The 15,036-nt window shown below is 37.6% G+C and overlaps 1 protein-coding gene across 5 annotated transcripts in view; it reads left to right on the forward strand.

The window, feature by feature from the left end:
- INTU (inturned planar cell polarity protein) overlaps window positions 1–14,176 on the forward strand; it is a 30,871-nt gene extending 16,695 nt beyond the window's left edge. For 2 of the 5 annotated variants that reach the window (XM_077934026.1, XM_028743818.2), the window contains exons 5-16: window positions 1,153–1,271; window positions 1,698–1,787; window positions 2,069–2,146; window positions 3,488–3,677; window positions 5,687–5,740; window positions 6,804–6,866; window positions 7,295–7,513; window positions 7,964–8,419; window positions 9,411–9,508; window positions 10,769–10,958; window positions 12,717–12,871; window positions 13,227–14,176. In XM_077934026.1, the coding sequence (XP_077790152.1) occupies window positions 1,153–1,271; window positions 1,698–1,787; window positions 2,069–2,146; window positions 3,488–3,677; window positions 5,687–5,740; window positions 6,804–6,866; window positions 7,295–7,513; window positions 7,964–8,419; window positions 9,411–9,508; window positions 10,769–10,958; window positions 12,717–12,871; window positions 13,227–13,338 (1,824 nt within the window). In that variant the 3' untranslated portion in view covers window positions 13,339–14,176. Of the gene's footprint in view, window positions 1–1,152; window positions 1,272–1,697; window positions 1,788–2,068; window positions 2,147–3,487; window positions 3,678–5,686; window positions 5,741–6,803; window positions 6,867–7,294; window positions 7,514–7,963; window positions 8,420–9,410; window positions 9,509–10,768; window positions 11,070–12,716; window positions 12,872–13,226 lie in introns of those variants that run through there. The other 3 variants (XM_077934028.1, XM_077934029.1, XM_077934027.1) reach the window with 3 other exon arrangements.
- Window positions 14,177–15,036: the final 860 nt, after the last annotated feature.

Below are 15,036 nucleotides of genomic sequence, written 5' to 3' on the forward strand. Positions count from 1 at the left end.
CTTGGAGACTCTTTCAGCTGCACAGTTCTATGTCAAGAATTCCATTCAGTGCTCTCATAATGCCCAAGCTCTGTTGATTGGAGGAAAAGTACATTACATTAGAAACAACCAAAATTAAAACGTAATTTATTTACTGTCAAACTAGTTAATAGAACGCTGCTCTGTTTAGAAAAAGACCACTGCGTTTACAACTACAATTTCTTTTCTTTTATTAAGTCCATTATCCCTGGCTTTTGTACCCATTAAACCCCCAAGAGTCTTTTCAGTTTGTTTTGAAGATGCCTAATCTGGTGCAGCAATACGTGTTAGACCTTACCAACGCTTAATATTTAGAAGCGAAGCTGCTGCTAAGTACTTTGTTTTGCATTTTCTTTTCATTCCCTGGGAAAGAGTATAGATATTTCATAGATGAACCTTGTAAAAGTATTTTTTGTTCATTAAAAAGGAATAAGGTTTTTTCCTCCATTTTGTGCAGTACGATTAAAAAAAAAGCCCATTTCCCCCCCTTGTTGAGACAGATTGATGCATAATAATATCCTTGTTAGTTGGGCATTTTAAAGACAGATAATTAAACTCAATGAAAGTGGCACAAACTTGCCAGTTCTCTCAGTTGTGAGATTGAAGGTCCTTTTTAATAGTTTGGAAAGAAAAAAATCCCAACAGGGGTTTTGGTACTGCCTAGAAAGAAATAGGGAAAGAGCCTCCAGGACACAGTTAAATTAGTTAAGAATAATAATTAAGGTTGCAATTCTAAATGAGCTTACTAGGACACAGTGGGACTAACTTCCAAGTAAATATGCCTAAGATTGACTTTTAAATCTTAAATCTGAATCTTGAGTCTTGTTTTAAAAGGTTTAGATAATTATGCAATGGTATGCTGAAACAGGTGACATCATATTTCAGTTTATTTCAGACTAGCGTTGAATATCACCCACAAAATTAAGCATTACAACTCATAGATACAGTAATTGTAATTGTAGCGAAATAGAACTATCTATTGATAGTATATGCTTTCCACAAAGATATTTTAAAAGCAACATTACCTGCAGTTTTTCATGTAGGAGATGGGGGTGCGGACTTCTAAAACCTGCTAAAATATAATTCATCAATAATCCTTTCTTAACTGATACACAAACTGACATTTTTTGGCAGCAAGAAATTCTTTACCAATATCCCATATCAGAAGCTTCCCAAAAAATGAAAAGTGTAAGAGGAATATTTCTTACGCTGTGTGACATACTGGAAAACATGACAGGAACACATATAATCAGGTCAGAGTCCTTTATTTCCTTCCTTTTTCTCTCCTTTGACTTGTGGGCACAAATTTTATAGATATACTAGTTTTACATCAGTAGTGTTTAACTATCTCATATAAATTATGCTGCTTGTGGAATTTGCAAATAAAGAAATAATAAAACATTGACTGAAAAAATAAATCATATAACTTTGTAGTCAAAAACATCCACATTACCAATCAGGAAAAAGAAACTCGAATTGTTATTGGTGATGATAGAGTTCACCCCCCTCTATCCAACCTTCCCCCTAATTATAAGCTCAAAATCACAGAATTAACCATTTTACTATGTAGCCACTATGGTCAGCTAATCAGAGTTATGGGGTAAGGTATTGTAGCCTATATATTTCTTTATAACCTACTTTCATGATAAATTGTTCCCTTGTGTGCTGATGTTTTGTAGTTCATCAATGTTTTTATGTGGAAAACTGATCCATGTCGCTTACTGGAAGGAATCGGATAATCTCCTTGTAATTGGCCTTCCAGCTGAAAGGTAAATTTGTGAGATATTTTTTCTAAGTGACATTTTTTAATGGGGTGGTGGTGGTAATGTCTAAAAGAAGCTTATATTGTTGCTGGATAATGTAGATAGTTTCTGACATTATGTAACAGCTGGTACTCCTAAATTCAGAACTAGCATTCAATTACTTTCAGTGACACTTAGTTTCAACTAATTAACTTTCCCTGGATTTTGCTCATTTTGTCATTCAGCTGTATCTGTATTCATTGTATTATGTCAGCACAATTCTTAGAGGAGTTGTTTTGGTTTTGCAGTGTCCCTCTCTCTCAGCTAAGGAACATGATTGCAGATGTTGTCCGGACTTTGAAATTTATGTATGGCTCTCTGGACAGGTAAAATACTCCTAAATATACACTGTTTTGTAATTACTAATCCTTTTGCAAATTTGGGATTTGGATAAGATGTTGTGTTGCTTGAAACCTGATTTCAGGAAAATTTTCATTTGGATCACAAATCCCTGTCTCTTTATTTGCAAACTTGCAGTTCCAAAATGATTTGCCTTGAAGCAGCATAGTGAGAAACTCAATTTCAAAGCTTTATTGTGCACAGAACTAGCTGGGCAGTTTCAGGCTATGTGTAATTTATGTGTTTCTTTGACATAATTTGCTAAAGGTTATCCTACTTCATTTCTCAGTGACAGAATGAATTTTGTGTTCTGAGCATCATAACTTACTCATATTTCACTTTACTTTCCAGATGCCACTTAATAATAATCATCATCATAAACTGGAATGAAAGACATTCCATGCTTGTTTAAATTCTTGCATATGCCCTGTGTCATTGTTTGTACTTTCTTTGAACAGTACGTCCCCATTCCATAGCTCAAACTTCATTTGAATGTTTCACTATGTGGCCTAGGGAGATGCTCTTAGAGAAACACAAGTCCCAAAGTCATTTGGATGCTGTAACCATAGAAAAGCTGCTGCAGGGGGTGAGGCCAAAGGAGTGTACATTTTTCATATTTTGGCTAGTAAAAATCACCTGCTTCTGGGCTTGAGGATTATATTTTCAACCAGGAGCTCTTCCAAGTCTAACTCCCTCCTACCCTAGTCAGGTATCATAGATGCGCAGAACTTGTTGTATGGTTCTTTGGATCACAGTCAATGTCTAAAACATTGTAAAATATGTTCCCCAGTAAAATTTTAGAAAACATTTTATTCACTTCTTATATTTCAACTATTAATATACCTCTTAATTGTCAAACTTCCTTAAGTGGTATTTTTTCCTATTAAAAATTATGTATCATTGTCTTCAAATATTTAATTTTAGTTGTAATTTAAGTGTTTTACATGAAGGCTAAAATAATGTGTGTGAAATGCTGAAATGTGCATAACTGACATTTCCTCCAGTTCCTTTCCTTTTTATACCATTTGAATCTCATGCTCTAAATGGCATAGTTAATGGTTTGCCATGAATGCCCCAATCCCATCCACTTTTCTCCTTGCTGTATATTATATATCTAAGTTAGAGTTTTAACTGTGAATTATCATGACATGCAAACAACGCTACTGAAGTTCAAATAGCATGAAAGGGGAAATTATGGTTTGCTTCCTTCTGCCTTCCAGAAAGTTAAGTCAAATTGTGGTATCCTGCCATAAAACAATTTCTGCTGTGCACACAGGTTATGGAAGGACATTTCTTGTTGTTCTAAATTTTGCTTTATGTTTGTTCAGTGCTTTTTGTCACGTAGGAAATGTTTCTCGGTTGGATCACTTTTTCAACCTGTTCTTCCAGCAAGCCCTTCACCCTGCCAGACTCAGCTCATGTACCAGTCCTAGTTCTCAACACTATGATAACTGCAGTGCATTGCTTTTGTACAACTTTCCAGGAGTGCGGTGGTTGTGCCTTCCACAAGAAATTAAGGTAACCCTGACCACAGCTTTTTAGAGAAATATTACCAGATGAGAACCCAAGGTTGAAGAACCCAAGGTGCATAGAGAAATCTTCATATATTACACAATATTATAAGCCACAACTCTTGCCTAAAACGGTGTGTTCTCACTCTCAGGCTCAAATTGAGTGGGGGGTAAGAGGGGGCACATGCCTTCAACAGGGGAGTGGCAAAACAGCATTTTATCACGACAAACCCACGGCATGGGAGATAAGAGGAGAGAGGAGCAGCAGCTGAAGCACAAGCTCATTCATTCCTTATGGTCCAGCCAGGTTCTGCTTATTATAAGATGTGGGTGGTTGCCCACCCACCTTCTCTAATAAGCACAAGCCAGCCAGAATGTAAGGGATCACTCGCTGAGCATGTACACCTTTCTCTTGCACAACTCATCAGCTTAACTCCTCCTCTTTTACATTCCTGCTAGACCAGCAAGAACGTAAAGGAGAAGTCAGGCCCTGATGTGGTGTGCCTGACAGTTTTGCTTATTAGAAGAGGTGGGTGGCCATAGGAAGGCCTGCCCCCTCACCCGCCCCAGGAAGAGGAAGGTAAGAAGCCGGAACATGAACGTAAGGCTTCCTTTTTGCAGCAGCAGGGGAGGGACTAAGGCTCCTGCTGCTGTCACTGAGAGAAGGAACCCTGCAGAAGACACAAAGGGGAGAAATACTTTGTCCCTCTCATGGTGTGCGCCCCCCCCCCCTCAGCAACCAAGAGAAGGAAGTTCATGAAGCCTTGCTTCTCTCAGTGGCAGCAGGGGGACACAAACCTGCATAAGAGGGAGTGGCAGGGCAGACTTTTGCCCACTACAGCAAAACTTTTAGATCAGGCACACTTCATTCTCACAACCTAGCATAGTGTATGTATGAATTTCAGTAGTAAATCCAAGGTTTAAAGGGCAGCTCTAAAGAAACGTGTAGCTCAGAAGATACTTGGGCTTGTCTGTCTGAATACTTAGCCCTGTGAAGTGAATGCACTAATAATTATTTAAAAGTTCGCTATGCGCAACTCAGTTCCATAATATTGTCTGTTAAAAGCATACCCCTTCTCTAGTTTTTGGAGTGATACATTTGTAGTGCGAAGTTTTATATTTTTGATAGATTCAGTTAAAAGAGTAATTTTGCCGTAAAAGTTACTTATCCCATTATTAAGTGGAAGGCTAGCAGCAGTTTCAAAACAAAAAACAAAAAAAACCCCCACAAACTGAGAAAAATAGATTGCCTACATGGGGCAGGAAGTGTTTTCAGTTGGAGATTAGGAAGAACAGAGAAACTAACTATTTGAACACCAACTGTGTAGCTGGCAATTCTGGCAGCACTGGTTTAAACCTAATTTTTCTCACTGAGATATCTTGTTCACATACTCTGCAGGAAGTGCTTTCTTACAAATTAAGCTCTTTTCACTGTGGAACATATTTTTGGCTGGTACCTTATGGAATGATTATGAAGATCTATAAATAAAAGGTTTTCTTAATGAAACTTACTGTAACGCACTAGATCCTGAAGTGTGCAAGTTTAACACTTCTTGGGTGAAACAATGGTAATGTGTGAGAATGTTTTGGAAAATTTCCATAGAGACAAAAACTAAATCCTGAGTGAAAAACATTTTTTCTAATAACTCAGCTGGATACTAAAGCTTTGCCAGATTTCAAGGGAAATTCATGCCTTGTTTTAATCCATGAAAATAGTGAGATTGGCATGTCTATTATATTAAACAGTGGGTTTAGGAGACTGAGAGAGAATATTTTTCTTTCATTTCTGAAGGGGGAAGTATGCAACCACTGGGTGCTTTTCTTTTGACCCTGATTATAGCAATCTACAAGAGTTTGGAACCTGATTTTGCTCTGGTTCTGAAATGCCATATGCATCTGTTGGTGACTCTGTGTACTGTGTACTATTGTCTCAGTACTGAGAGATGCCTAGGAGGCTTCGTCATTATTTGGAATAAATTTAATGCTTTAATGTTTTCATTTGCTAATGTTTTTCAGGTAGAAATTGATACAGCTCTGAGTGAGTTGGAGGCGGCAGACTTTGCAGAACTAGTAAGGAACCTTTTTTTTTTCTTTTTACACACCCTTTAACCACAGTCAGGGGCACTGCTGGAAGCCCACTGAAACCCCTGTCACAGCAGGAAGACTCTGCCTGAGATCTGCAGCCCCATGGCCTAGCTCATGGGTAGGCAAACTAAGGTCCAGGGGCCGGATCCATCCCTCTAAATCCGGCCTGCGGGTGGTCCAGGATGATCAGGGTGTTTTTACATGAGTTGAATGTGTCCTTTTATTTAAAATGCATCTCTGGATTATTTGTGGGGCATAGGGATTCGTTAATTTTTTTCCTTCAAAATATAGTCCGGCCCCCCCACAAGGTCTGAGGGACAGTGCAAAAGCTACATATACTGACAGAAGCTGTGCGTACATGCTGTAATCCTTGTGATACGTTCTTTTGAGCTCTAGACATATTTTATTATTTCTGTCTAATAATAAAGTATTGCAGTTTCTCCAGGAAACTTTAAAACTTGCTTCAGGGAACTTGAATGTGCCAAAAAGTGATCGAGTTATTCTGAAGTGAATGTAATATGCGATTAATACTCATTTTAATTAAAGCAGTTCTGATTTAGTAAACTGTAAATATGTACATCTGAGGCATAAAGAAAACAATTATTCTAGCTCTTTCACTCACTTTCTCCCCTTGTGGCTTTTATTCTAAACATGATTTCACAAGTTTTCAAGCAATACTATACATATGAAAGGCTATGCTGTTTTGCTGTTTGTGCTGGAAGAAGTCCCTCTGGTGGCAAGAGCTGCAAATTAGAAAGCAAAAGAACTCTGTTCTGACAAAGATAGCTTTTGAAAATGAATCTAAATTGATTGATTATATTGGTTATAATCAGCTTGACAAAATAACTGGTAATTTTGTGACAAATTAGAACTTCTAGAAAGAAGTTTCAAACTTCTTCAGTGTCTATGTATCACTACTTGAAGACATCTGCTGGGCATTTAAAGAAAGTATCATGAGGAATTAAAGTACTGTGTTGTATAATGCTCAAATTGCTTACCTTGGATCAGCTGAAATCTGAAATGGTGCCTTAATTGTTTTGTTTTACAGTCGGAAGATTACTATGACATGAGACGACAGTATACAATTTTGGGCTCATGTCTCTTCTACAAGGTAAGACATTGAACCCTTACCAATATACAGTCCCTGGGATTCTTTGGGGGAAATCATGTGCTTTGAATGTATAGTATGCAATGCAGCCTAAGTCCACGGAAGTGGGAATAATTCGGTACGAAAAGGCAAAACTTTATACTAGACCTCCAAGTCTCAGAGTTTTTATGAATCAATGGCTTCATCTTTTCAAAGTTCACCTTTGCAGCCTTTGGGGTTAGAGGTTTTGTCTTTAAATATATTGAAAGCTGGGTTTCTTGGGAATCCAGTGGATTCATTGCTTGGTTACAGGCAATGTGGCAACATTCCCTGGTTGCTATGATTTCTTTCGCAAATAAAACCAAAGCCTTGCAGGCAAAAAACTCTTTGAATAAAGAAACTGGTTATATATGATATCTTGAATCTGTGCTGTCTCTTTGTTTTTAATTCAGGGATATTTAATTAGTAATCACTTGCCAAAGGAGGATTTAATTGATATTGCATTGTATAGCAGGCATTATTGCCTCTTGCCCTTGGCAGCAGAACAGCGCATTGGTCAGTTGGTAATATGGCGAGAAGTGTTTCCACAACATCATCTTCAGGCATGTGAAGCATCTTCTGAAGGGTATGAAGAACCCAGAGCAAGATACTTTTTACTCATAGTTGGTCTGGTAAGTTGGGGGGGGGGGTTGGTACATTTGCAGCTGTTTTTCTGTTAAAATGCATTCTCTAATGAGCACGTGCTAAGGTTCCGTGTATGTCATTTATGAACATTTCCTTTCTGCTCAAGTTATTTGAAATATATTTTGTGTCAGGTCAACAAAGGAGGTCCTGCTTCAAGTAACCCACAGCACATGCACACATACTCCACTGAACGGGGTATTGACATGATACAATACCCACTCAGTTGCAGTACTATACCACTAGAAAAGTTTGGTTGCCACTATCCCTGTCATTGTAAATCGGGTTATTTTTTTATTTCTGATAGTTGCTTTGCTCTCTGATTTGAGTTCTGAGATTTTGACTCTTGCTTGTTCTGGCTTTTCTGTATTCTTTTGAATGCCAGAGACATTGAAAAATGGCATCCCACTAACAAACATATTCTTCCCTTTTTCTTTCAGAGGCACTTTATGTTGAGTGTCTTGTTGGAAGCAGGAGGTTGTGCTTCCAAGGCCATTGGAAATCCGCGGCCAGATTGCATATATGTGGATCAGGTCAAAGCAACTATCCTTCAGTTGGATGGAATAGATCTCAGCATAGATGAGAGTTTGGAATCACCCTCCACTCCGCTGCTATCCTGTGTAGATTGGTTCCTCCCTGCATCGCGGGACAAACTGGAAAGCTTGACCAGCTTGTCTTTTCTCAACAAACTGCAGTACACAGCAGGCACTCCCGCAAGTAAAAAAGTGCCATTTAGTGATTCTTCCTTAAGGACACGTAAGCCTAGTCCCTTAAGAAACAGTGGGATGCCTGACAATGATAGCAACAGCCCTGAAGCAGGAAGTGGGAACCTTAATACAAATCCTGTGCAACTGAAAGGTCCTGGACGACTTGATGGAAGTAATAGTCTGTTTACGGTAATGCTCTTTCTTTCCCTAAATAATTTCTTAAAATTATGTTTCCCACATAGTAATGTGTTGGCACAAACAGCGAAAGCAAGCTGAAGGAGTACTTCCTGAGTGTAAGGGGAAGATGTGGTTCATGTCCATGATGTAGCTTCTCAGTCTTACTTCCTTTGGGTTAACTCCTAAATCATTTTCCATCCATAAGCACAGCTTGGAGAAGTGAGAGTTGCCAAAAATGAGTTATGTATATGGGTGTGCCACATATTCTAATGGGAAGGTTTTTGTCATAGTTGTATAACCCTGTTTCAAGGGTGCTTTGCATGCCGTCATTGCAAGATGAGGTTCCTAAAGTGTTCCTCTCTCTTGCCAGTATTCAATAAATACCCAGCTGAGTTCCTTTTTCTTTCACATGGCTTCCCCCCTAGCACCTATCCTACAAAGGTTTTTTCAAACTACTTAACCAAAAGTATGTGTAAAATAATACACATTTGGTAGTACAGTACTTCTAAATTCCAAACTAAACAACAAGAATCAAGCATGACATTTTAATTCTGATTGGCATCAAATCAGTTTAGTCTGATCCATAAAATTTATTAAAACTGCATAATATGTATTTGTGCTGAAAGCTATGGGTTGTATGCAACTAAATTATACTTAGACGCTTTGAAATCTGTGAACACACATTAGTATTGTCCATTATTTCTTTGGGTTTACTCAAAGTATGACTTCGTTGGCTACAGCCTTCCACCTCTCCAATAAAGAGCACAGAACAATTTGTAACAGAAGATTTGTTCAAGTTGGTTTTGAAAAACAATTACATTTTTGAAAATAACCGTAAATCTTTCAAAAATAATGTAGCATGTCACTTAATAGCTCAGCATAGGATCAGAAAGCATGTGAATTGCTGAACTAGCTTAATATTTTTAATAACAGCCTTGGTACTTGTATGTTAAAATCTGAATCACACACCTACTGTGAGCTTTTAATTCTGCTTGTTTTTCAGATTGCCAAAAAGAAAAATATTCTTCCAAATCCTTTTAATTTAGGAACCCTCAAAAAGAACCTTACAGATAAGGAAGCTGAACTGTATAATGTTATGAAGTAAGGTGTTACTAACTTTTGTTCTTTAGCTTCTGACTACATTAATATTTTGTGTGTGCAAATAAAATATTTTGGATGTATGCAAATAAAAAAATAAGGCTGGTGTGCCAGTTATTAGACTGCCTATTGGAAAGTGGTCAGTTTTTGAAGCTGTGAATGTCCTTGTGTGGCTGGTAGCCTATCTTTATAACTACATTAAGGTGTACAGCCATTGGATAGCCAGTGAGCTATGCGAGTGTACACACTTTTCCTTAGAATGAATTGCCACTAACCATGTACCTCCACACAGGAAACTTCCCCATGCTTTCTTCACCTTCCCCACTTAAGCTATGTGGGGCAGCAGGAAGAGCTCTTTGCTAGGCTTCCCTTGGGAATCTGGTATAAAAACACGAGCTTTTCACTAGTGTGCATATTTTTTGTGTGCAAACCATTGCAGTATTTCATTACATTTGTTTGGATTGAATCTGACAAAAAAAACCAAAAAACCACACAAAATCTTTGTTAATTGTTACTGGTACAGGTTTCTTGCTGTTGTTGCACATTTCTTATAAACTCTTGCTTTAAATAACTTAACTGTTTGACTAATCCTTTTGAGCTAGGCCCAGTTCCCTGTACTTTTGTTGGGGCAACTTTTTATGCTTGGTGTGGGAGATTGTGAAGAGTGGATCTTGCTGTCATCTCGTGCTTCGGCATGGGCCATAATGGATTATACTTAGGAGTGGCCTTGCTGAGAAGTAAGGTGGAATTTGAGGGTCAGGATACAAAGGTCAGTCCAACATTAATAATGACAGGTAGAATAAACAGCTGATTTCATCTGCTGTCTTAAGCCACTTTTCCTCCATGGACAATCCAACCAAAAAACTGGTTGTTTCTACTGTCAGCAGGTAGACTATCAGCAAAATTGGAGTTTCCCTGCTTAATTTGACCAAATTCCTTGAAACTGTAAGGAATAAAATTGTGACCCTGCTACAAGTTGGTTCAAATGCCAAATCCTACAAAACAAAATTAATTACCTTAATTTCAGCTAAACAGAATAGCTTGGAATCTTAAGAGAAGTCACCAGCTTCTTAAGACAGAACATACATGACTATTTCAATAAAGCACTATCTATGTTCACAATTAATTGGTATAGAAACAAGCAACGCCTTAGGAAAATTTCTTACTATGTTGCAGCTGATGGGTTTGCTTTGCACAGTAGGATTTGTGTTCTTAATTGTAAAAAGGTGATGGTTGATTAACTATTTTCTTTTGCTTTTGAAGGTTGACATCTGGTCCTGGAAACACTCTCTTCCACTATATTTCTCTAGAAACAATGCATGGAATTTTTATCACTCCAACACATGCTGAAGTCGCACAGCTGAGTGGAACTATCCATCCCCAGCTCATCAAGAATTTCCATCGCTGTTGCCTTTCCATCCGTTCCATTTTTCAACAAACCATGACAAGTGAAGTATGCATCATTATCGTTAATTATGGGGAAACTCTTTTGTTCCTAACAAGGGAATACCTAGCTACTCACAAGTAAGCCCTACTGAATTCAATGGGACTTTCTCCCAGATAAGTGAGTATAGGATTGCAGCATAACTCTTTTCTCTTAAAATGGGGATAAATTCACTTTTTAAAATAAATTTAACTTCTTAACTGCATTACTATGACAAAATTAACTGTTTATTAATGAAATATGATCTCAATTTAAATAATGGTAGAGCCAGACTTTGTGGAGTTTATAAAGTCTGTACTTCCAAGTAATTCACTCTGTCTCATTCAGATATGACAACAAACCATGGTTTCTTGTTACAATAATGAGCTGTAGCAAGTATTGGGCTTACACACACCTTTCTACAGTTCATAAGTACAAGAAGAGGATGGAAGGAAGAGAGGGGAGCACTAAGTCTGGAGCGTGCTATGGCATGTCCTTGTATCAAAAAACTATGGTATTTGTGTTAGGTTGAGACACAGAATTTAAGCTCCCTGGAAAGATTGATTCTACCATTCATGAAATCAAGAGAGGGTTTGGTTATTGTGGTCTGATGTTACACCTGAACCAGGCTGCTGCATTGTCAACTTTCTTTAATCAGGACTGCTTTAGCACAATGGTCAGTACTATGTATGAAAATTAAATCTGTTTTACTATATGTATTTTTAATCTCAAATTTGATGCATGTGATTATGTCAAAAATAGACATGTGCTTACATAATGTTTTAACGTAACACAGATAAAACCTTTTTTTGGTATAAGCTGAGAGCTGAACAAAGTGGATAAAATGTGATTTAAGTGAATTCTTTCAACTACCAACTTTAGTAAGAAAATCCAGCTGAGAAGTATATTTAATGATCATTTTCTTCAGTATATATATCTCCTTAGCTGTGGCACCATGCCTAGTTTTATTCTTTATGTCTGCAGCAAAGTCACTTTGGAAGCAAACATTCAACTTCGAAGAGAAATCAGAGTAATGTTATATCTCCCGAGTCTGAAAATTTCTTTTCAGTTCTAGCTGTAGCTGAGTAGAGAGCTATTTCTTGGTTCATACATCACATTAAACCATAGTTTAAAACAAATTATGATTTAATGTGAAGACACATTGTGCTGATGCATGCTGCTGAAATGTACTGCACTGCCAGGAAACAAGCCAGAATCTGGATTTTTGTAATGTCTGAATCCAGCATGGTCGGGCTTTTTTTCAGCCAGAACTTGCCAGAACTCAGTTCTGGCACTTCTCAAGTAGGTGCCATTGCCATTATAAGAGAACAGGGAAGTGGTAATGGTGGGTTCTGGCACCTCTTTTTATAGAAAAATAGTGCTGAGTGTGGTTGCTCTCTTCAGACAATCCATGAACAGTAACCAAGGTTTGTTCTTGTCTTACTGCTTATAGTTTGTTTGGAGAGAAACGAACAATGAGCCCATGTTCAGACAGCACAAAAAGCCAGACTCTGGTTTGTTTCCTGACATCGCAACATCAGCACTTTTCAGGAGTGTGTACTCACATTAACCCTTAGTTAAAAACAAACTATGGTTCAATTTGATGTGTGACTTCAGCCAGTGTGGACAGCTATTTATCAAAAGGTGTAAAAACGTCCTTAGTCATAACATTTCAGAAAATATTTGATCTATGTTTTATCACAGACAGTGAAAGCAAGGTTTCTATTCCTTGCTCATAATGCTAAGTCAAATTTCATTGCCCATTTACTTTCTTGTTTTTCATTACAGACTAAAAAGACTGGAGGTAATAGAAGTTCAGACCGCAAAAAAGCAAATTCTGGCCTACATCAAGTGAAAGAACATGGGGTGTTGTTTGAATGTTCGCCTGACAACTGGACGGACCAAAAGAAACCTCCACCAACTATAATGTACTGGGTTGTGGGGTGAGTGAGCAATAATACCCTTTTTTCTGTTTTATGGACTGCCCAAATCCTCAAAACTTCTGTTTCCCAAAGTTTGTAATTCAGCATCTTTTACATGGGTGGTCTTAGTCACTTCCCTAATGCAGCTATCTATTTTTAACCTTTGTACCACAAAGGATGAAAACGTAGCAGAGGATCAATTCAGTGTGCATAAATATACCTAGCAAAGAACATTTTGAAAGCTCAGCACGTACTGCTGTATAGTTATTCCATTTTTAGTTCTTTATTAAACCCTTAAAAAAGTAAGGACTGTTTTTAGAATAGCCTAAAGATCTTGTTCTGACACAAAGTTTTTTTTGTGTTGTTTTTTTTACAGGAGACTCTTCATAGATCCCAAGCCTCGGGAGTTTTATGTCTGTTTTCATGACTCAGTTACAGAGGTTGCTGTTGAACTGGCTTTTAAGCTCTCTTTTGGCTTAGCTCTGTAAATTTGTTTAGCTATACATCATAAACCTTCCAACACACTTAAGGCACACAAATAAGAATTAAATTATGGTTTTATCCTGGATGCTCTTTGAAGTGTTCCTCTAGAATAATCTTGATGAATAACTTTTCAAACATTTGTAATAATACACGGATTTCATCAACAGTATTCTGAGTTGACTGACTTTTCAAATTACTTGTTTAAAAAAAAACTAAGCAAGTGGTGATTTTCTCTTTACTGCCTTGCAACAAATTTTGCACATAAGCACTGTGATCAAGAAGGGTCTGTACATGTGAACCATATGTAGATCTGTATTCTCAGAGCTGAGTTTCTTTCTTGCAAGGTTTAAAAGCTCAAAACATGTTACACTTTCCTCAGGTTAAAAATGCAGTTGGGCAGGGGCAGCGATCTGTGGGGCACTTTGTGCAAATGTGAACAGCCATAAAGAACTCAGTTTCACACACACACTTCTGGACTTCAACTAAGGGAGTGTAATGTTTAATATATTACATAGGGTACAGAATTCTAAACATGCTATGGAATGCATTAAAGATCAGTGGGGGTGAAAAAAACCCCTGAACATTTTCTGATTTTTATCTTACACAGGGGGCGGGTTTGAGAGGAAAAAGACTACCTTACATTAAAGGGCTATAATATTTTATACAGTAAATGATGTTATGTATAATTATGTGAATGAATAAACATTACTTGTTATAAAGTAACATTGCCCTTATTGCAGATGCTCTGCGGCAAACATCAGAAGGAAATATCCATTTTGTTTTCAAAAACTTTGTATAAACTTTTTTATTTTATTTTTTTACAATAAAGACATATTTGCAGAACGTGTCTCATGTATTTTTATATTCTCTCATGGGACTGTATACAACATTTCACAAACAGCAGGCAGGTCACACAACCAGCATTTCCACTTCCCCATAAGCTCCCTATATGCACAAAAGCCTCTGCAGAGGGTTAAGGGCATCTACTTAACTGTGGGCTGATCTTATGGGGCTGGCAGAAGAATCTTGCACCTTTCACACAAGATTCCCAGTTACTGCATTCATTCTTAATGTTTACTAATTATTGCATAACTTCACTGGAAACTTCACTTCTCTTGCTGCATATCTCCTAGGCCAGGGATGGAGAACCTGTGTCCTTTTAAAACATACTGGATTATCATTCCCATTAGCCCCACTCATAATCAACAATTGGGAATGATGGGAACTCTAGGCTGAGGTTCCCCCATCTTTGCCTCAGGTAATCTTAACAGCCTTGTGGGTTTGCTTAGTCATAATTCTCCAAAATAATAAAAATAAGGACACTGTGGCCTTTTAACTTTTCTACCACTAAATTTTGGACACTAAATTGTTGTTGCATAACTCCAGAACCTACAACACTGCTGAATGTCTCTTCTAAGAAATGCAACAAGAAAGGCAGCCCTGTTTAGGGAAGCTTTTAATGTTTGATGTATTATAGTATTATAGTATTATAGTATTTTAATATTTTTTTGGAAGCCGCCCAGAGTGGCTGGGGAATTATTATTATTATTATTATTATTATTATTATTATTATTATTATTAGTGGGGATTGATTGAGTCAGGCCCTAGAGTAACGGTGCTGCTGCCTTTAAAAGCCAGTCTGAAATATTTTAGTCCTAAAATGAATTCCACGAGGCCTTGTGGGATATCTTGCCAGCCAAACT

The sequence above is a fragment of the Podarcis muralis genome, chromosome 9, assembly GCF_964188315.1.
Source record: "Podarcis muralis chromosome 9, rPodMur119.hap1.1, whole genome shotgun sequence".
NCBI classification, from domain to species: Eukaryota; Metazoa; Chordata; class Lepidosauria; order Squamata; family Lacertidae; genus Podarcis; species Podarcis muralis.